At 41.7% G+C, this 23,287-nt stretch overlaps 2 protein-coding genes across 5 annotated transcripts in view; one reads left to right on the top strand and one right to left on the bottom strand.

Moving 5' to 3' along the window:
* The window catches only part of cux2b (cut-like homeobox 2b), a gene marked incomplete at its 5' end in the record, with an annotated part of 104,844 nt that extends 91,499 nt beyond the window's left edge, over nt 1-13,345 (bottom strand). The window contains 2 exons of one of the 4 annotated variants that reach the window (XM_080895199.1): nt 7,134-7,183; nt 13,092-13,133. Coding sequence is in view for 3 of the 4 variants with exons in the window: in XM_080895195.1 (XP_080751321.1) it covers nt 13,092-13,154 (63 nt within the window). Of the gene's footprint in view, nt 1-7,133; nt 7,184-12,315; nt 12,702-13,091 lie in introns of those variants that run through there. The other 3 variants (XM_080895195.1, XM_080895197.1, XM_080895198.1) reach the window with 3 other exon arrangements.
* A 6,033-nt stretch (nt 13,346-19,378) lies between these two features.
* myl2b (myosin, light chain 2b, regulatory, cardiac, slow) lies at nt 19,379-23,287 on the top strand. Its single transcript, XM_080893306.1, has 7 exons — nt 19,379-19,577; nt 20,939-21,028; nt 21,116-21,191; nt 22,441-22,545; nt 22,627-22,705; nt 22,783-22,831; nt 22,933-23,287. Exons 1-7 carry the CDS (start codon nt 19,575-19,577, stop codon nt 23,035-23,037), a joined length of 507 nt encoding a protein of 168 aa, XP_080749432.1. The 5' UTR covers nt 19,379-19,574; the 3' UTR covers nt 23,038-23,287.

Here is a 23,287-nt window from a genome sequence, read left to right as displayed (position 1 = left end):
TGTAACCCAAGTTGATTATATCCAGGGCAGGGTAATGTAGAAACGTCAGGTTACTCTTGGTTCTGCTCTCCATTAAAAATATATAAAGTCAGAAACATTTCTACGTAGGGCTGTTCGATATAACGATATATATCGGATGACGATATAAAAACGTCTATCGTTTCATTTTATGCTATTGTTTGTTTCGTGGTGTCGCAAAATAAACTGTTTACGGCAATATTTTCTCATCGTTTTGATGGTTACTGTAGTGGCTATATTAATGTATTAAAGTTCTCTCTTTCTCTTATATTTAATATAACCACACTAAGGATGGACAAGCGCCTGTTTTTATGTGCTGTCATTAGCAACAAGGACGGTAACACCATCGCGTGTCCGCTTATGTTCCACATAAACATTTCACAATAAAGCTCAAGATCCTGTTGAGACTTTTCAAAATAAACTGAATCACGTGAAAGAGCAGATTATTTACAGATGAGAAGTAAAAAAGAGCCGCCAGGTGCTAAAAAAATAAAACTTAGACTCAAACGTTAGAACAGGCTTTTCCCCGCAGCACGCCGTGTAATAAATACTCACAAAGAAAACGGCGGCCTTTACAACTTATGTCTAAAAATGTATCGTTTCATGCATCTGTTAAAACACTCCAGCTACATGACGCGCAGCTGGAAACACTTCCCGCAAGTCGAGCTGCCCGAGATTCACATAATTTACAGAAAATGTTACATTTTTGTGATTTATGTCGTTATTGGGACGATAGAATTCTTATATCGGGGTATGAGATTTTGGTCATATCGCACAGCCCTATTTCTACGCTGACATTAAGGAACAGCCTGGCAATTCAGGGCTGCATGGTGGTGCACAAATATTACGACGCAAGGAAGCATCAGAGCGCTGGTTTTAAGCAACCGTATGTCAATGTGTACTTATACAACTATGTGCCAGTGTTGCATTGCCATAATGCCAACAAGCCACACTAACACCATCTTGGTAATAAGGCAGGCATGTCACCAAGTCATGCCAGTGCCATTTGCCAATATTTTGAATAAGTCAATATGCCATTCGGTGTGTCCTTATGTCATATATCACAGTCAATATGCCAGCAAAGCAGTGGGACCCAGATCCCTGTGGAGGCCAGTGCAATGACAGCAACATCATTACATCATGATATGGTCAATATGTCAAAATGTCATTATGTCACGATATGCTCAATATACAAATATGTAAATAAGCCAAAATGTCATTATGTCAGTACAGCGGTAAGTCATTATGTGAGTGTGATATCATTACGCCAAAGGGTCACTGCAGTGATGCCCATGTCATTACACTGTGATACAAATTAGAGGATAATATCATGCCAGCGTATGCCACGTTATGTCAGTATCTCATAATACCACCGATTCGACACGCAATGATGCCAGTATGTTGTGAAACTACTGTGCACGTGGCACAGTGCCATGTTATCATGTAAAAGCAGAAAGATATTTCACCTTCTGTGTCTGTCAATCTGTAAATAGCATTTATATCTGTTTGTATATATGCACAATGCAGTTCTTCTATAGAAAAAAACAACCTGACAAACCTCAATGTCAGCCTTTGTAAATGGAATTTAGTCACTGCTTGCCGAGCTACGTCCTAGGAATCTTACTGTTTTTGTCCAGCCACCCACTCCACTGCTTACTCTACCTACAGTCAGTGTTTAGAACTGTGAAGAGAATATGTTCCCTCTGATTTTAGTCTATTGTCTTTTTATCCTTGTAGCTAGAATTTTCGTCTTTGTTTTGCGTTTTCCTCCCTCTCCCATCACTACCTTCTGTCTTCTTTTGTCCTTCTACGCCACATCACCTGCTCAGTCTTTTAGCTTCTGTGACCATGGATTAGTCTAGAACTTGCACACGGCTGTACATACAAAATCATACTATGCTTATAATTATTTAAACTTTGATTAACTGATTTAATCCAGTCAGCAGAGAACACTATTGATTCGATTAGATATTGCACCATCTGCCCCCCCCTACATATCGAGTCATAACTAGACATCGTCAGCAGTTGCAGAGAGGTTCTGAACATTAAGTTTATGGGCTCCTCATTATTTAACATGTTAGGGTCTCCCCACAGCCCAATGAAATTTTGATGGCAGTATTACAGCTAGTTTGTTGGCTCTTCACTCCTACTCACTACTTAGGCAGATGTAAATGTGTAAGAGATGTCTCTTTGGACAGACCCATGTTTCACACAGGAAAAGATACTAGACTAATCCACCTTTCTGCTCTGATGTGAATTCATATTCGATGTGATCTTCCAAAGAGTCTGATCAGAGAGCACTGGATGTTGGTTGTTGCTGTTGTTACAGGCCTCTGTCTGGACAGGCCCAGGACTGCAGTGGTGCAATGATCTGCCTAAGCCATTTCCTGCCTTCCCATCTACATAGTGTAAAAAACAAACATTCCTGTAAATAAAGACGGCTGTCCAACAACTGTCTTCCCAGCGACAATGCTATTGACCATAGTCAGATGCTCCACTGATTAAAAATTGATCCATTTTGAAAAATCTAATCAACTGAATAGGTTTCCTTCATACGTGGGGTGGGGTTAGGTGCTTTTGTTGAGGGGGTTGCAGAGGGGGGGGATTGAGCAGCTGCTGACACAGGGAGGGAGACCTGTTATTAACCCGTGCACCTCCATGCAGCCCCGTGCACCCTGATCCCCACTTCACCTCCCCCTGCGCCCCGGGACCAGACAGGGACCAGACGGTCTGAATTATTCAGCAGTCTGAGAGAAGCTCCGGCCACTTGGCCTATTAATGCCTGACAGTAGAGGCTAGTGGCTCTAATGGCCAGCCTGGAGAAGCCCCAGTTCCCAGTGGATGCAAGTAGGCCTGCTAACGCTAGGCTTCAGGGGATGTGAGAGTGAATTCATCAGAGGCCGAGGTCGCGGCAGGTTAATGATGCCGCACGTCTAGACGGACGCTGGACTCACACCCTGCCCAAAAGGCAGCGGGGAATGGGGGTGGGATGCAATAATATTTTTATCTTTGAAGGAGAACCAGCACTGCAATATTAAGTCTTGAGGCTTATTTATGAAGGAGCGGCGTTGTTGACTTTGGCCATGATCCGCAATTGACTTGAGGGTGTCCCTTTAAAAATAACAGAGAACAATGAATATCTCCAATCCCGCTGATATGACTCGGCTTCATGTTATGTTCTGGTAGTCCTCCTGTTATTTAGTGCTAAATGAAAAGGAAGCATGAAGAGTAGCATTTATCACAAATGGATAAAATGTACAGACGTAGCTGAACAACGTTCATAACAGAGAGATCAAACAACTGTCAGCACAACCCAACTCTGATTACTCGCTAACCCTTATCATCATTGCACAAACAATGCCAACAGCTGGAGAGGCCCCTCAACTCTAACACAAAGTCACTCTGTAATCAGGGCATCTCCCCCAGAGAGAAAAGGGGATGACGCTCAGGGTGCGACTCATTTGGGAGCATCTCAGCTGCCATGTGCTCCATCACCGTGGTGATCGTATGCATCCGCTCGATGCCTCGGAAGATGTAAAAAAAAAAATAAACGCAGGACCAATGAAAGATATTACCCCCTGGGTGCAGCGTGGAGGATCCAGTCAACAACTGCCGAGTATATGATCCGTGTGGCGTCTACCTGGAGATTCCTAATAGAGGAAGCTCTCAGACAAACAGTAATCATTTTTGCACTCAGTCATCATTCACTGTGAGGACAAACACATTATGAAGTCCAGGCAGAGAGGCAGAGGAAGGTATTCTTATTATCATCCACTAGAGATTTATACACTTCAAGGTTGAGTTCTTTGAGTGAGTGGGCTCGATCAGTCTGATGAAGCGCAATGAGTTTAGCCTTCAGTGGGTACTATATGTACCTGACTGTATGGCCACACAGCAGAAGCTCTTCCCTTATTCAGGATGCCAAGCGCTATTACTGTTGAGGTCAACATCGCTGCCATGATTGTGCCAAACCAAGGGCATCCTGCAGAAGGCTACCGAGGGGACACAGACACACTCCGCGCCCATTTGCACAAATGTAATTTCCCACCATCTCCCCTCACTCAAGGTGACCAAGCACATAACTCAGAGACCCATGTGAGATGATCCTGATGGACTTGTCGCAGCAGAGAATGGCTTGCATTAAAACAATCTTGCCAAAGCATGCAGAAAAAAAGCTTCTTCAAGAAACTGTGAGCGCAAACAGAGGAGCAAAGCAATTATTTTGCTTGGCCAGAGCTAAAAATCATATGCTTATCATACAGAAAGCCTGAATTGCAGTCTAAATATTGGTACTGCATTAATAGTCAATTGGATGATTTCCATAGAGTGTCAAGCGGAGATGAAAGTAATGTAAAGATATAAATTCCTGTGAGGTCTGTGCAGACCTCCTGCAGTGAAGGAGAATGAGAAGACTGTCCACTTCACATGCATGTCCTCTGATTTGTCCCTCCTCCACCACCACCTTAGCCACATTCCAGTTCCTCAGGCATACTGCTCCTCCTGCCGCATACAGCAAAAGCCTGGAGCAATGTTTAGCTAAACCTGCTGGCCTAAGTAGGCAGTGAGAGTCCCCAGAGGGCTGAACAATCAGACAATTTCAAGATCATGAAGCATTAAACCAATTCCGGCAGGGTACACTAATTAAACAGCCGAGCCCGGCACAGCCAACCAATCCCCACAGAGCAATTAAATCCATCCCCTCTAAAACACTGTGGAACCTGTCTGGGGAAAACTGCCGAGAAGTGAGAGAGCGAGAAAGAGGGAGAACGATAGAGTGTGGGGGGAGTGAGGGGTAGGAGGAAAATATCATAAAATTCATCTGGAAAAAAAAAGAGGAAAAAAAACTATAGGGGGAATGCAGCAGGAGGCTAACAAGGGAAATTGAAAAAAGCGAGTCTCAATTCACTTCTTTGTTCTTTCCTCTATTTTTTGTCATTAATATTCAAAATGTCTGCCTTTATTCTCAGACGAGGAGGTGTGTGTGCGTGTGGGGGGGGGGTGACCACATTTAAATTCAAAAATAGTGACCCTGTTGCGATCAAAAGTTGCATATTTAATTAAGATTACAAGGTCTGGAAAGCACTCGTGAGACTGAAGGGAAAGACAGAATAGCCTCAAGGCCTATATTACACACCGGCAGAGCTGCTAACACAGTTGCAAACCCTAATCAATACCCCGATGCTCTCCTCCACGAAAGTAAATGAACAGGTGACAATGGAAGCATGACATCACTGGGCTTTTCAGGGAACAACAAAGCTTGAGAAAGTGAGAGGCAGGAAGCAGCGGAAAGATTGAAAGTGATTTCTGGGTAGCTCCCACACGCCAGAAAAAAAAATGCATTTGTTAACCTGTATAATTGCCGATATTAATAACTTGTGATTAAAAAAAAGAAAAGAAGGGCAATCTCCTTTCCCAACAATCTTATGGTTAGGTGAAGCAAATTCTCCCACTGTTTACCCATTTCTCCAGAGTGGCTCGGACAAAGTGCAAGTGTATTTTGGCGGTGCTGAAGAGGAGCAGAGAACACCACAGGGGTATGACTCTGGTGGAAGCAAACCAGAGGTGTGGACAGGGAGGCAGACCTGCTCTTTTCTCTCCCCCGACTGAGGCGACGTATAAATCAAGAGCCGAGCTTCACGTCTCCACTTCCTGTTCCTCTCCATTAAAAATGATAAACTGTACCTCTTGAAGCCGCTCGCTCGCTTTAGGGTCCCGGTCTGCACCTTCCTGGTGGAAGAAGCGGGCAGAGTGCGCGGCTCAGATTTATTCCATCCCCTCCCATTGTTGGAGATGAATAAGGGAGTAATTAACTGTGTGGGGGTAGCAGCTGCACAAAGACGAGACCGGCTAACACAACAAGCCCGATCCATCTGCTTTTGCTATAACACACCTTTTGTGTTATTTTGATAAATAAGAGCACATCTGCTTAGTAATAACAAATGCTGCTTTAATACTCAAAAGACTGTCTTTCGTGGTTCTTCTCTCTTCCCACTTAAATGAGGACAAATGGGCCTTACAAATCGGTGGCATGCGTAAGACTAGTATTCCTCCAGTCTGGTAAACACACTCTGAGCACTGGCACATAATGAGAGTGGCTGAGATCCCCGAAGACAACCTGGAGAAGGTTAGTGAAGCATTGATCTCATGAGTGCGCGCCGAGCTCAGGGGCACCCTTCACACCACGCAAACCCACGTTACCAGACAACCAGCATCAGAACACAGAAAACCTGGCAGCTGCACATTTGGAGGGTTAAAAAACAAAACAAAAATGTGTTTTTTCTTCCTTCATGAAGGACAAAATGGACAATAGGGGAATAAACTACAGCAACTGAAACCCTCCCAAATACAGCTGAGGCACGTTATTTAGAGAGATGGAGACACAGAGAGAGCGAGAGAGAGAGGGCAACAGGATTCATTGTAAGCCTAGTAAAATGAACAAGAAAGGACTGCTGCTCAATACGTCTGCAGTGGCGTCAGACAGTCAAAACAAATAAAGCCAAGGCCGCGGTGGAGAAACGCAGCTCAATATGGACTTACTGGGCAGGGGACTGGCTGTCAGCAGGGAGAGGACACAGCTTTATACCAATGCCGATGAGCCATTAGCTCTCTCCTCGCGATGCTTCCGCCTGCCTCACTGCGAGCGAAGAAGAGGCTGCCCTACCGCCATGGAGCCATCCTCCAGCACACTAATGTGTCCCTGAAGTTTTGTTAAAGCTGGTTATTTACTCCTGCAAAACAATTGCTCCAGCCTAGGGGCAGCAGTATGAAGAACACACTGCTATGAAAAATCTGGCGTCTCTTGCTATGAAGCACTGTCAACTACCAAGGGGGTGTTCTTGTTGAAACATTGGAAGTACTGTGGGGTTTTTTTATGTTTTTACCCACAATACCACACGAGAGAAAACAACTAATATGCATAACTTCAAGAAGGTAGCAAATTACAACACAGGTAAATGGAAAAAAATCTTAGTAGTCATTAGCCACAGTAATTTGGGATCAGTGCTATGAAATCATGTGCGAGGTATGTCAATTTCTGTTGCTGTGACTGAAAAGGGTCTACTCACATAACACACACGCACACTCGCATGTGCACACGCACACACTTTCTCACTTACCTCTAGTGGTATCTATTCTTGGAGATAGGGAAGAATCAGAGACTCAAAACCTGAGTGAATAAAAGCAAACCTTTCTTTGGTAGAAAATACTTCCAATAAAAAATACATTAAAAAAATTACAAATCACTCAGGGAAATATTGTGTTTTCTAAGCCCAACCTTAGACCACCATACCTCCATACTACAGTTCTGCATCACACAGCATTTCAGTCGCTGAGCGCGGCGCCTCATAAAATTTGTCACAATCCTCTAAGCGAGGTTGAGGCAAAAAAAAACATCTGGCACAAGTCATTTAACAATAGTGTCATTACATAGTTTGTCCAGCAGAGCAACCTCAGATCCATTATTTAAAACGCTTCTTTACTTTCAGTACTGCAGCTGCCCTCACAAATGACTCCCAGCAAACACGCCTGAAACAGACAAATCATCTCCAAAACTGGTCAAAGTATGGCACCAAAAACACGACCACAGACACACGGATGTGGACGTCTTCACCACGAATAACATGTCCAGCCAGAGAAAGCAAGAAATACCAATCAGATTAAAACAATGAAAAAATTTAATGTGTGTCTTTTTTTTCAGTAAAACTATATATGACTGACAACTAATTTGGTTACTAAATGGTTGTGAACAGCTCTGTGTACACAGACTAGCATTAATGAGCCTGTTTATTTAAACATAGAACTTTTAAGTCATCTATGTCTGTGACTACTTGAAGTCCGGAGCCAGCTAATTATTATTCCATGTTGAAAGTTTCACAAGACTGCAAACATGCAACTGGGATATATGACTTCGTCACATTCACCACAAAGGATTGTGGGCCAGAATAGCCAGGAAGGCACGCTGACTTGCACGCTGGAAAATGCAAAAACAAAAGCATTACATATGACATACTGGGACCAGTGTTAACAATAACCATCATAATGGAAGTAGTACACCTTAACACTGGTTGACACCTGCCATAATACTACTAAAAGTGCAAAAAAAGACACGAGAGAGACTCTACCTGCACCAGAAATTTTTTTTACCCAATTCAATTGCAAACTAATAGACCGACTCCTTCGTAATGCCGCTTAGTGCCATTTTAACAGCCAAGATGGGAACTGACTGCAAGTGTTCACAGACCTGGTTCCCATCTTCAAAGCATTTCAAAGACAGAAAAATCACAAGTTCATTGGCTATGGTCGCGATAATTCTGGTTGTGCTGCAGTGTTCAACCACTGTTTTCCCTGTGATTGTAGCATAATTGGAGACTCTAAACTGCTCATAGGTGTGAATGCAGGAGTGAATGTGAGTGTGAATGGATGTCTGTGTCCATGTGTTAGCCCTGCAACACACTGGCAACCTGTCCAGGGACCCTGCCTCTCGCCCTAAGACACACACAGCTGGGATGGGCTCCAGCCCCCCCCCCCCCCAATGACCCTGAAAAAGGATAAGCGGAAGCGAATGGATGGATGGATGGATGGATGGATGGATGGATGGATGGATGGATGGAGCATAAACAGCACATATGAAATATTTTCTGGCATATTGAAAAAAAACTGATGCTACTAACATACATACAGCATGCTAGCATCAGTACTGGAATGGTTTAGACTACAAGAATCATTAATTTCATAGTATCTCTTTTCTTGCTTAAGTGCTGTGAGCAGCGACGCACTCAGTGCTGCCAGTAGTGGCTGGAGGCTTCGCTACCGCATTGCTACTAAACGCTTTCGTACGGATGATGAAATGCGTGATTTCCAAAAGACAGAGATAAACTATGAGGCATAAAATAGTAGAGATAGATTGCAGATGTCATTTTTCTCCTCAAAGCTATAAAGACTGCGAAGGACATCACAATCAACAACACTTTATTTCCGTGGAGGAGCTATTTGAGAACGGTACTATGTTTGTAGCTGGTATTATCCAAACCTTTCATTTTACAGCTTTCAGGACATCTCAAGTTTACATAAACAGTAACATCATCACACCAGGGCTTATCAACCAAGAAAAAGAGAAACAGTCTGCAAACAGGAGCCCAAGCAAGGCAAAAATGATTGGATAGGTATGGAAATCTACTTGAAGGAAGGTCAAAGTGATTAAGCTGACATTAATGACAGGCCTAGTCTTCCTGTGAGAATGCTCACCGTAGCTGTCTCTAAACCCATTTGTCATTCTGCTTCCAACGCTGAAGCATCTGCTTTGAAGTCTCTACCACTAATGCTACACAGAGAGGTTAAACAGCTTAATGCTGAAGTCTGTTTCACTCCTCTCGCTCTCTAATGTTCCTCTCCGTTTTATGTACCGGGGGTTATGGCTCTTGGATTTCACATCTCAATTTGCCCCAGATAGTCGTGTAAAAGCTCCCCTTCTTTCTTATTTGCTTTGTTGTCACTGTCAAAAGGAAGAGAGGGGCAAGCTGAAGGATACCGAGGACCGTGACAGGCATGCCCCACCCATCGATTTACAGAAGTGGGAATAACAAAACCGCGTTAAGAAATGTTTATATGAGAGGCGAGCACAAGTGAGCTGGCTTTTACATTTGCACTTAATCTTGCAAAGATTTGAAAGACAAGTCTTGAAAAATGAGCTAATGAGCACTTTTAGCAGCCACCGTGGAGGTCAGCTTCAAATCCTTTTACATCAATCGCGGTATGTGAATAAAATGATACAGCCATTATGATAAATAAAACAAGATCTGAGGCGCTCTGGACTTACTCTCCACTACAATGAGATTATGGTGACGCATGTGACATTAACAATATCTGCAAACAAATATATGAAAGCATGAATGAAAGGGAGACAGAGACCGATTTTCACAGCCAATTTGAGATTGCAGGGTGTGTGTGTGTGTGTGTGTGTGTGCGTGCGTGCGTGCGTGCGTGCGTGCGTGCGTGTGTGTGTGTGTGTGTGGAGGAGCTACTGGCAAACAGCACACAGAGCAGGCTGGCAGCGGAGGCAGCCAGGCTCACAGGCTGCAAAGCAATTTCACTGTTTGGCAATACTGTTGTCTCTGTGTGTGGATTAGAGCTGACACCAGAGCAACTGAGTCATGCTAAATGTAGTACAATCACAAGCTTTTGTTCCTGATCTAAAACCCCGCTGCCTCTTCAATTCATGCAAGAGACTTTGGAAACAACGCTGAGAAACGGTAACAAATAAGCAGAGTATTATTTCACCATATGAGCACAGCGTTGCGACATTACTAAAAAAAAAAAAAAAAAGCTCAACAGAGGGATTACAGTGACTGGTAGTAAAGGCACAGAGCCCAAGTTTGCTGAAGGAAAATCTAATTGGCCTTTTAAGTCTGCTTTGACGATAGCCTTTTCTCCGACTTCTCAAAGGGCAATTAAAGGTAACATTATGTGTGATAACTAAACAAACCGTGACTGTAATCAAGCTGCATTTCCACCTGGTTTCACCACAGCTTCTCATCGCCAGACCATCCAAAAACACTCTCTTACTCCTCAGGTACCACACTGGCCCAGAGTTGCTTCTGAGCCTGGCAGGACCTGGCAGGACAGACCCTGACCCGTCCTTTTCATGCTCGCCCACGGAAATGCCATCTGGCTGGTGTGAATGATTACCACAGCAACGGCCGGGTGACCTGCAGCCAGCAGGAACCAAGGTCACTCCACCTCAGCACTTCGCACTTTCCCTGCCCTGTTTTCATCAGCCTGCAGGTGAATTATTCATCCTGTGCAACTCAAGAGGCACAAATCCACTGCACAAACACTGAAAAAAAAAAAAAAAAAAAACGCACACTCGGTTTACTGATATAATAACTTGTAATGAGAAAATAAATGTTCCAGTGTGAACTGTTCAAATAAATAGCTTGCAGTTGTACTCTGCTAGAGCAAAAACTCGGGTTCTATATGGGAATAGATGGCGAAACGGCTGTAATGATTTTACATTACCGGAGCTGCTTTCTGCAGGATAATGTGATCAAATTTGTGGAAAAATATTAAAGGTTTCGGGGTTAAAAAAAACGAATAGAAGAAGAAAAGATTAATTTTCAACACGGCCACAACTTTCATCACATGCATGCGTGCAATGAGTTTTAACACTCTAATGAGTGAAAGTGAATGTGCACCTATCACAGGTACTAAAATACAAGACAGGTAGCAACATATGGATCTCAGCTTAGTTGCAGTCTAACACACCTGTATTTCTGCCTTTGCACACAATGACCTGTTTCCACCTGATTGGCTTATTGTTTATAATATGCACCACATACTTATAGTTCAAATGCCATCTACCTTCAAGGCATTCACTACTAGAGGTGTTATTTATTAATAAGCTGATAATAAACGTCCTGAAAGGGATTTACTACGTTATAGCAAAGGGTGCCTCATTAACAAGTATGAGTTAACACTTTTCTACAGGTACCATGAATTTAACTTGTACAGCTGGTTATTATAAGCCTTATTATCATCAGTTACCGAATGGGGGCTACCATTTTTTATTATATACCGCCACATTAGTACTCCTGACTGAGGGCATCCTTAAGGGGCACTTTACATTTAGCTCCTCGCCTACTGAGACGCATTTAATAATAATAAATATATATATATATTGCATGTATAAATCTGGTGCCGTGGTGACATGGTGAGAGCCAGCAGGGAGGACGCTGCATGAAGCCGCCAACAACAATAGCTCCCTCGCCCCTCTGGATCCCCAGCCTGGATGTGTGAGAGGTGTCCAGCGGCCGGGAGCTGGAATAACACTCGACCAACCGGAGAGCCACTAAGATCTGATTTCTGCTCCTCGGCAGGCTTTTCCGACAGAGCCGGACTGCCATGCCCCTGTCATCTCTCATGTTACAGAACATCAGTCAAACAGCAGAGACGGTGCCCTTGCGCCGGCCGAGGCTGATTTACAAACATTAGCGGGGAATACAATTACACAGCTTCCCCCGGCCGAGCAGCCCTATGCGGCTTCAGGATGGAGAGAGAGAGGGGGGAGAGGAGAGGAGCAGGGGTGGGGGGCGGAGTGGACACTGAAAACAGCGTTTAGCTTTCCTCAACCTTATTTCAACGTTTGCTTCCAGGACCAGGAGCGAGCTACGAGCCCGTCAGCGCCGTGCTTCATAAATCCAACTTTGAGTTTGAGTGGCTCAAGCTGTAGCCAAAGGCTACGGAGGCTGACATGCTATTTAACGGGACTACATGTTATGGCTGTGATACAAACAAACCGCTCACCTGCCACATTCTCCTCGCTATTAATCACAAACATTTTGGTGCCAGCGACATGACAGTCCAAAAAATTTTTTAAAAATTAAAAGAAAAAGAAAAAGGTCGTCTGTGAACCGCGAATAAACGCTGTGTGAATGTAGCCTAACAGTAGTCTACTGTGTCAATACAGCCCAAACACTAGTCCGCACATTAAATATTTTATCATAATAAAAATGTCCGAGCAAAATAACTAAATTAACTTTCCACGTCACACTTAAAAACTTCCCGACATGCAAATCCTTCGGAGCAGAAAATGTAAAATTCAAAGAAATGCACTGTAGCCTGCTGAAAGGTGCAGCAGCAACGCAACGACCGTCGACACAAACCGCATAAAACATTAAGCTGGGAGAAAAAGTTACAGCCTACGTCCAAGGACAGCGATTCGGAGGCGCATTAAAAGTTTCCGTACATGTAAGTACGGCTGTGCTCGTCGCGGACAATAATGAGTAAAAAAAAAAAAAGAAGAAGAAGAAGAAAAGCTAATGCATAAACATCAGTGCTGTCCGCGGTGCTGATCCCAGATCGGTGTGGCACAGAAGGCTGTGCTGCTCCGCGGTCGCTCCACCGCTGATCAATGATTGAACTGAACAAAGGCAGGAGAGGGATCAATTTCTAATAACTATCAATGCAAACAGCGCTTCCTTTCGCTTCACGTCCGCCCAAAACAAGCAAACACACCCCGGAGTACAGTAGCAAGGCATACCGCTGAAAAATAAAGCGAGAAAGGTGAGAATAGCACTAACCTGCAGCCGCCGTAGATCAAATTTCTTCCAATATTGAAACATCGATCCTACATCGGCGGCCATCTTGGGGGATATTGAGGAGATTTTTTTCAGCGGCTGCAATAAATATGTGGGCTGGATTCCCCCTCGTTAAACAACGTTTACGATCACCGGTCCCACTTTTTAAAAAAAGTAACGGAGAGACTTAGCACGAGAGTCCGCACGTATGTTTGACAAGTCTGCCAACATGTCTTTTGTTGGAGTAGGAATTAAAAAAAAAAAGTAGAGTTGTTCTTTTTTTCTGGAAAAGTGCCCACGTCTTAAAAAAAGAAGAAAAAGAAAAAAAAAAGAATAAGAACAAAATGTATCCGTGCCTCTGTCCCCGACATTAACTGGACAATTGCACTTGATTTCGCTTAGGCAAAGTTATCAATAGTGACGAAAAAGCCCGAGTTTGATCAATAGTGTCTGGAAAAGGAAAGGAGATGATGTGCAGATTAGTGGAGTTCTGGGAATTTAGCCAAGCCTACTTTTTTTTAGCGTGTTTATTACACGAGCACATGGGACTGACTAATTAGAGGCAGAGCTGCAAATTAGAATGGGCTACATTATCGATACGTGTAGTCCAACTATTATTAGAATGCCACTTATCAGTCCGCATGTCGCCTTCTTGTCGTGCAAATTAGAGCAAACTTGCGCATTATGAAACTCTTCCTCCACATTTAAAGGAAAATGTGCCCAAAGATGAACATTTCAATCATGTTTTTACGCTATTTTCCTAAATCACTTTCTGATGGCAGACAGTTACTGTCAAAAGTTCAATCTCACATTTGTTATTAAACATTCCACATGATCTACTACTTACAGTATTTTACCATATTTGGATTTTCTTCTGGATCAATTTCTATAGAATAGAAATGAGCCACTATGACTTGGTGGCTATTGAGTTTAATCGTGCATTCACATTAAGAGGAGCAAATTAGGACGTAAACGCGCTCACTGTAAGACTATAAAAACATAAAGATGGATTTTAGGAAATTGGCTCGTTTCCTATTACTGACAGCAGAATGCTGGAAAGAGTTAAACTGTCACAAAATCGACTGTCTAACTGACTATAGCAGTATATATAGAGTGCTCTTTGTCTACTTAAAATAACTCATTCCTCTGGTCTGGAGATGCTGCTGTACTGCTACAACACTGGAGTCAGGTGCTCCCCCTGCTGACACCACAGAGTCAGAAGGAAGGTTATGTGCGGATGGGCTTTCTTGCACAGGTAAAACCCAAATGGTTTGCACCACGTAGCTTCTCGCTCATATATCCCTTATATGAAAAATCAGTCCCAGTTAGAAAATTAAATTCTCTCGAGTCATAATCTAAGCACCTCCAGGGACGATGACATATTTCTCTGCCACAGACAAACACCTTAGGGGGAGAGAGAAGGGAAATTATTAAAAGTTTTGCTTATTGCATTTTATTTCTGGCTCTAGGGTGAGGCTAAAGTGATGGATTCATATGTAAGAAGGAAGGTAGTTATCAGAAAACCAGCATTCACAGTTGAGCTATAGAAAACACTGTGATTCTTATAACTCATTAGGATATATGAAAAACGTAATGAATACATTGAGAACCAGCAGCGGTCCCAGCTTGATGATGTTGAATCGTCTTCTGTTGTCATTTTGACATATTTAGAATGCATATATATATATATATATATATATATATATATATATATATATATATATATATACACACACACACACACACACACATATATATATATATATATATATATACATACATATACATATACACACACACACACACACACACATATATATATATATATATATATATGTGATTTATTCTTATTTACATTTGAGGAGAGAAATAAATCTCAGAGACACACACTTCAACAAAGGAATGAGCACAGGTGTAGACTTCAATATCTGTGTCATTTCACCCCCACCGCAATGAAAAAACAAAACAAAACCTGAAAGTAGCAGAGGAGTTACTGAGGAAGAGAGCCACGGGAACGTCACTCAGAAAAGGAATGCCTCCCAAAAAGTGTCTGTTTTTTAACCCCCAAAATACAAGAATGAATTATAAGTTAATGCAATTCTTCAAACACAGTTATAACCACCGCATGCAAACACACATATTTAAAGACACACAGTGTTGTGGTCTCAGTCAGCAGCTCTGCAGCATCTTCTGTGACACCTTAGATACAGGCAACAGCAGATGTATCTGACAGAGCAAAACAATGATCTGATATATTGTCTCGAAAAGTTGTTTGTTTGTTTTTCTTTATTATAAAATGCTGCTGTGGGCCTTTATCGTTTTCATTCAACCTGATTAGCATAGATGATATGTACATGATCTTAAAAATGAGGGGTTGATATATCAAAATGAATGAATTTATCAGTGACATAGAGGTAGCCTGATATCAGACACCCTGACTCTCATGTCTGAAAGCGCACAAGCACAGAAGACCGTGTCTAGCTTAGCAAGGATACCACTAAATGAGAAAAGCTGAGAATGATTATTTGAAAGCAAGATGGAAAGCCGCTGAGGTCCCAGCATAGGTTGAAGTGTGAGCTGCAGCCTGATGATTGTGTTTTTCTTTACATAAATAAACTAATGCAGAAAATGCACAAATTGGAGCATGAAAGTGTAAGGAAAATAAGTGTACGATGCTCCAAATTTCAGGGGAAAGGACACCACCCCAATGTGTCCTCCCTGTGAACCCCAAGCCAACAGGAGTGAGAATGAAGCCCACCTCTGATCAAGCACACTTCACTAAGTAAGGACATAAAGTTGGTACATACCCACATTCTTAGATGAATCTTTTACGTTTTCTCTGTGCACAATCGCCTGCTCACGCTAGAGAAATTCTATCTGCCAGCAGATATAATAAATTGTTTTCAATCGCAGACATTTTCCAGTGCCGGCCAGGAACACTGTTCTGGCTCACCAGGAACATATAGAGAGAGCCCAGGCTCTGCAGGGACCCAGCTGGACTTAAATGTGGCTCCAGTTGCTGAGACTGTGTCTGTCAAGGTCCCTAAATCCAAATTCAGCCTTTTGAAAAATTGCTCAATCTTACAGCCTCAATCAGCTCTGTATATAATCTTGACCCCACGTTCACCACCATCATCAACAAAGCACTACGGGCCTCTTCCAGTAACCCCCGTCACCTCATTCAAATTAATACATTCTTCTGTAAAAGCTTAATCTAAAAAGAAATCCACAGTTACTTAAAATGAGGACTGTGTGCACAGATGGGAACAATAAAATCATAGCTTTGATGAGGTCGCTGAATGAGGCATTTCTTTGAAAATGCTGACAGTATATTTAATAAAGTGTCAGGTTTTTTGATGAATGATAGCAGCTTCTCCGAGCTTGTTTGGTGATTTTATTACGGATTAAAAGCTCCACCTAAGTCTCAGTCGGAAGAGGAGAGTGTCTCATGCACGTTTCTGCAGCTACTCTGATAATAATTCATTGGAGATTCATTTTAGATGAATCGAACATTTATCAGTGTGATCAGAATACCTATATGTTAACAGTGTTTTACCATTTATATAGAGAGATGAAAAACAGAAAGATGGCCCGTGCACGCTGCTGAGAACCTTCGGCTGTGCTCAGCAGAAGCAAGGTTAAGGGTTATAACTGTAGCCTGTTTTATTTAAATACGCATTTAACCATTTTCTTAACCCCTCACCCTATCCTATACAATGCCTATCCTAGCCGTCACTGGTTGAGAATCATGGTGCTCACTGAATAGGGTTTCCATCACAGGGCTAACATCCACACCCATGGCCAGTCTTAGAATCACCAGTCCAGCAAACGTACATATCGTTGGACGTTCAAATGCTCATCTCTAAAATGCAGTGATACTGACTCCTTTCAGGGCAATGCAGTGGTGTAGTAGTTAATGCTGTTGCCTAATGTCATTTTCTGGTCTAAAATCTGTGTGATATACCTAAATTACATATAGTGCATGAATGAATCCTGGCATAAATGTGTGTATGAAGAGCTTTGAGTGGTCAGTAAGATTTTTTTTAAAGTGCTATATAAATTCCAGTCCATTTCTTTGCCAGGTTGCGGCCTTTGTAAAATAATAGGTGATTATGAGCCAATTATTAAAGAAAAAATAATTCTATTCAATTCAGGTTTGTTTATAATGTACCAATTCTCAACAATTACCTTCTTAAGATCTTATAATTTTAGAGGGAAAACAATTAGACTGTGAGCTAACACTTGGCGACAGTGAAAAGGAAAAACTCCCTTTTAACAGGAAGAGGCTCAGGGAGGGGCAGACATCTCCAAAAGCAGTTTTGGGATGAGGGAAGAGAAGAGAAAGGAGAGCAGAAAGAAAAGAAAGAAAGAAATGTAGTTGCATGCAGTAAAATAAACAAGTGTTAAATACAGCCCATTATTCATAACTGACTTATTAACTGTGCTAACTTGGTATAAGAGCTAACACTTGGACTAAATCATAACTTTACAGCTACATTTTAGTTGCAACCTTCCGCTGGCATTCTCATGAAAGCGAACAACATTGTTAATACCTGGGAGTTCTTTTTTTAATGTTGTTATTTGAGATTATCATACGAAGTATATGAGTTCACACAATGCATCTGCACTATATTAAATGTGCAATTTACCTCAGTTGGGTGATTAGCAACCACACAAAGGTTTGATGATTTATTCATTGGAAAATGTGATATTATCCTAAAATGTCCATGAATAGAAATTATATCAACATAATTAAATACCCTATTTGAGGCACTTTGATTGCAGATAAAACTTTTGAAACACCAGAACACTAAAGGTTTTGAAATTGCGTGAGACAACAAAAGTAAACAGATTCAGTGTTGCTGAAAATGATGCAATGTCCCAGTCCCATCACTCGCCTAAGGCCAAAATCGCTAAACCCTCACAGACGTCGTGGGTGTCTGCTCTGAATTTATTACAGGTTCAGAATGGTGCAAAAAGCAGGAAGAGGACAGCACTGTGCCATTTGAGCCACAATTACAATAACTTATTAATAAATAAATAATAATTCCTGTTTGTGACATTAGACATTTTAACAAAAGTCAGGAAAACCAGGAAAAACACTGTCCAGCTGTTTAGCTGGATACAAACAAGTGTGCCATAAATAAACACACAGTGAGCAGTCAGATGCTGTCACTTCCATCCATGATTGGTTATTGTAGATTTTATCTGGGGACAATTTTACTATAAAATGTATGGAGACACCCTAAGAAAGCTCTTAAATGCTCCAGAAACTGGTCCAAAATGCCTTCTATACTAGTTCAGCCTGGATGCTGAATGTTGTGGGTTGCTAGCACTATCTACTGGACAAACTGGGTAAATGACTGGTCAAAGAAATAAAAGAGGAGTCTTTGTAAATTAGTAAAAGGTGACACATTTGTCTCTATTTTCACAGCAAAGCTAGTAATATAAATAATAGATAGTTTTCATCAAATATGAAAAATAAAAGATACGTAATGAACAATAAAAGGGGATTAAAAAAAGAGCAGAATATACAAATGTGATTGATTAGGGATGGAAGAGCTCAGCGTCAGAGTCAAATCAAATCAAATGGGTAAAGATGGAAGCTAAATGATTTTTCATTATGAATTCAGAAATACCAAAGAGGTGGTGTTGTGGTGAGTTCTAAGTTGTGGGACCAGAGCACCAGGAAGCAGTTTTCCAAGCTCAGTATGAACTTGAGGAGTTTGCAGACATACTCAAAGGCCCGAGTCTGACGTGATCCAGAGCACCGGTGTATCTCAGAAGCAAACTGCCAACATAAAATCCGCTTAAGCTGCTGTCAGTTAGCGCTGAAACTTCACCTTTACACCGCTGTGTTTTGCAGTATGGTGTGTTAAGTGTGTCAACTACCTTGTTAATTATCTAATGAAGCTCAGTCTCACTGCTGGATGTCCAGCACTGCCGCAGGACAGAAACTGAACACTGCTTTGAAAAAACACATGATATGAACAAGGTTGCCTATTTTCCACAGCATGACATACTGTTTATGATCAACTCTTATTGGGGCTCAGAAAGCTTCAGCTAACAGTTCTGTTTATTGTGCTACCAAGAAATGGCTCCAGTCAGAGGTTGTCCCTCAGTCTCTGTGGAGCAGTAACAGGACAGCTGGATGATGGATCCCATCAAGTGCAACTGTCAGTCACAAACACAACTGTCCTTCCCGAGCCAGAGCTATGTCCTGTTGTTATTCTGGGGGCTCAGTAATGGGGTATGTGTGTTTGGCTATTATCCCTAAATCTCATGAACTCAGACAATGGTGGCAGTGAGAGAATAGACCTCTTTACCTGTGTCTCTGCCTAAACAAGGCATGGAGTATTTATAGCCCATAAGTGTGCGCCATTATAGATGGGAGAGGGGTGAGTATATCAGCCCCTTGTTTTGGGGGCTGCTCCATCATAAAGCAGCAAGGATACTGCTTGGTCCAAATCCAGCTAACACTGAAACATGGTGAGTGGATACAGATCTCATTGTTATTGTCTTTAACATTGTTTAAAATAAGCACCAGACTGTGAGGAGACAGTCTGTTTCTGCTGTGTGATTAATGTGTTTACTGTCGATATCTGTATAACAGTCCGTCAAAGTCTGCTCTTTTCAAACAACAGATAACGCACCAATGTACTCCATGTCAATATGTTGTGAGGCCTTTTTTTCCTTTAAATAATCAATCGGACAATGCTCCCGTTGTCCTATTGATGAGATATTTGTATACTCGACTTGAAGACATTTTCATCAAAATGACAACAAATTAACTGTCTCGGAGAGGAGAAGGAGGAGGCGGTAAGGAAAGTCTTGACCTTAAAAAAAAAATTTTTACTTGCAACTTTTTCCTCCGTGTTTGCAATAAAATGGAGCAATGACATTTAAAACACACACAACATTTAAGGAGAGGAAATGGGAGGGATGAAGAGGAGAGAGGTGAGAGAAAGGCAGCAAAAAAAACAGAAAAGAGACTTAGAAGAGCAGCCAACCGGGTTGGAAAGAGCAAAACAAAGGGAGTGCGGAGCAGACAGCAGAGAAACATGAGCAACAGGTGCAGGCTATGAAGAGGTCAGTGGTTATTCGCGTAATATTTGGCCCAATAAAGTTTCCGCTGGTCCAACAGTGATGTGCATTGGGCAACAGCAAGAAATAGCAAACTCTGCCTCATTGCCCACGAGTACATGAATCCTCTTAAAACAAAATAAATAATTAAATAAATGTATCTGAGTGCCAGAGGTCCCTTCCATGAGATATACAAGAGCTAATCCACAACAAGGGTTAGACAGCAGCTGTCGAGAGGACCCTGAATCCGAGCAACATGATGTCACTGCGCTGCATCCCCCTTACAGTGTTTTTCACAGTTCCTTGGCAGTCATGTAAATAGCTCAACATAATCCTTGCCTCTGAGGGATTTCTGATCAAACAGGGCTCAGTGTACTCTCCTGTCATCACATACACCCTATAGAATAATCCCTCATGTGATCCTGGGACTATGAGAGTGCAGGCAGTGGACCACACCCTCCCTAGGCTTACCCTGTGTGCTCCCAAAACTGGAGGCTCGAATAAATATTTCCATAACAAACTGACAGTGTTTGTAATCCTCACTAATGAAATGTGTGCCCCCCAGTATAAACCTTTCCTCTTGTGCAATAGATGCATACCCCCCCACTAAGACACACGCACTTAGTGAGAGTGAGCTGATCGTCGGCTCATTACCACGTGTGACAGTAAAACCGATAATGAGTAAGGCTGTACGGAAGAGCCAGGTGATGATCGTGTGTCATTGCTATTGGATCTAATTAAGAGTGTCATCGTTAAACCCCCCACAGGCACCCAAGAAAGCAAAGAAGAGAGCGGAGGGAGCCAGCTCCAATGTGTTCTCCATGTTCGAACAGGCCCAGATCCAGGAGTTCAAAGAAGTCGGTACTCTGCCAAAGGCTTTCTTTCACATTGAATTTGAGCAGTTTACTCACTGCGATGTCTGCTCACTCTGTATACTCCCGCAGGCGTTCACTATCATGGACCAAAACAGAGATGGCTTCATTGACAAGAACGACCTCAGGGACACCTTTGCAGCTTTAGGTAAACTCACTGTGTGTCACGTTCCTGTTGTGATGGTTTCACATGAATACATTACACAAGTCCAGCAAAAAACAAAAGAAACCTTGGGCATTCTCGGGTTCCAGCTTCTCACATGTAAGAATTTCATTGTCTCAGCAAGTAGAACTCACCTTGAGTTCTGGGATGTTTAATTGCCATTTTTAAAATACCGTCTGAACAAACAGATAAGTGATAAATTGAGCTGTAGTAGTCATGAGTTTAATCATTAGCTGACTTTTTCCCCCAACCTAAGACTTATTAATATTATACATAAACAAGCAAACCTATTAAACATATTACAACACAAACTAAACAAGAAAAGCACAGCAAACAAACATGATCAAATTTACATTAAAAAGAATATTTGTATCTTTTCAAATAACACATGGTTCACAACAAACTCCCGGTCTTCCACATATTTCAAAGAGTCTCAAAACCTTTCCAAGTTTTTTTTATTTTAATACATATGTTTTCCTTCCTAGGGTTTACTGTCAACATATTTACTGCATACCTGGAAATATCTCCAACTGTTTCTACTAAATGTATTAAACCTGCAACTGAGTCATTTTGCAATAAACAATATTATGTCCTCTGGATATAATGATAGCTATTTCCTGAGCTAGTTATTCTCGACGTTTGTTGTGTGATTTATTCCATTTTCCATTTCTATTCCAATACTTTGATTAAATAGAGTCATTCAAAAGAGTTTTATCAAAAGCCATACCTCATTTTTCTTTATTATTGTTCATTTAGGTTTTATTTTGTATAAGAAGAACCTTGACTTACTGCAACAAATCTGTTCTAGTCTTTATCGACCTGGGATTCAATTTTGTTTAATATTTTTGGAAAATGTTGTGTATTATATTGAGTACTATCCATCAAGCTTGCTGACTTCATGTTCTACATTTGTTTAAATGTTCCAGTGGTTTTAGAATATATTTAAAGGACCAAGTGTTGAATGTGCCTTGAAAAAAATCTCAATAGATTTTTTTTTAATACAAAGCTGGAAAACTGTTGTTATTCCAAATTTCCAGCAACTGCATCCCCTTCCAATTCCTTCTTTGGTCATTTTGGGCTGGATGGCATGGTCAACCCATCTAATAGTTCCGTTGAGCTTTTGTGGATTTGTTTTAATCTCTTTATTGGACTATTTTCAATAAATAATATATCAGTTTAAAAAAATGAGCATTAATTGCAACCTCTGTTTCACCATATATTCCATGTTTTTCAGGCCGTTTAAATGTCAAACAAGAAGAGATTGATGACATGCTGAAGGAGGCACCAGGGCCCATTAATTTCACTGTCTTTCTCACCATGTTTGGAGAGAAACTAAAAGGTAAACGAAGATGCCGTTATATGACGTTCAAAAAATGAAATCATTTTTCTTCAATGCAGAACTGCCACTTTTCATCTACAGGTGCTGACCCAGAGGAGACTATCCTTAATGCTTTTAAAGTCTTTGACCCTGAGGGAAAAGGAACACTAAAGAAAGAGTTGTGAGTAATAGTCTGGTTCTTAAGCGACTCGTGACATTTGCGTCTCGTTTGCTCATCATTGCTGCTCGTCTCCACAGTGTGACAGAGATGCTGACGACCCAGGCTGACAGATTCTCTGCTGAAGAGGTTAGTGCTCCACCTCTGACGATGTAACAGATAGTTGAGCCTTGAGTTTTTATAAATGCAGATACGCTCTGTAACCTTTCTTTTTTACTTCGTACCCAAAGATGGAGCAGATGTTTCAGGCATTCCCTCCAGATGTAGCAGGGAACCTGGACTACAATAACCTCGTCCATGTCATCACACACGGTGAAGAGAAAGACCAGGAATAATCACATCCTCCCTCACTGGGTCGTATTTGTGCTGAGATATGATCACATATGACAGCAAAAACAGAAAGCAAAACGTAAATAACTTCAGCTTCAGTTTTTGAATATGCACATGGATCAATGTGTTCATTCATTCATTCATGATTATAACATGTATATGTATGTATATTATTTGAATATATATGAGTAATCTCTTCAAAGGTGAAATTAAGAGTTTGACCTCGGATGTTTTTGACAAATCAATAAAGAAAGA

The sequence above is a fragment of the Rhamphochromis sp. 'chilingali' genome, assembly GCF_963969265.1.
Source record: "Rhamphochromis sp. 'chilingali' genome assembly, chromosome: 10".
NCBI lineage: Eukaryota > Metazoa > Chordata > Actinopteri > Cichliformes > Cichlidae > Rhamphochromis > Rhamphochromis sp. 'chilingali'.
Note: the sequence above shows the minus strand (reverse complement) of the source record. Positions and strands in the feature narration are given on the sequence as shown.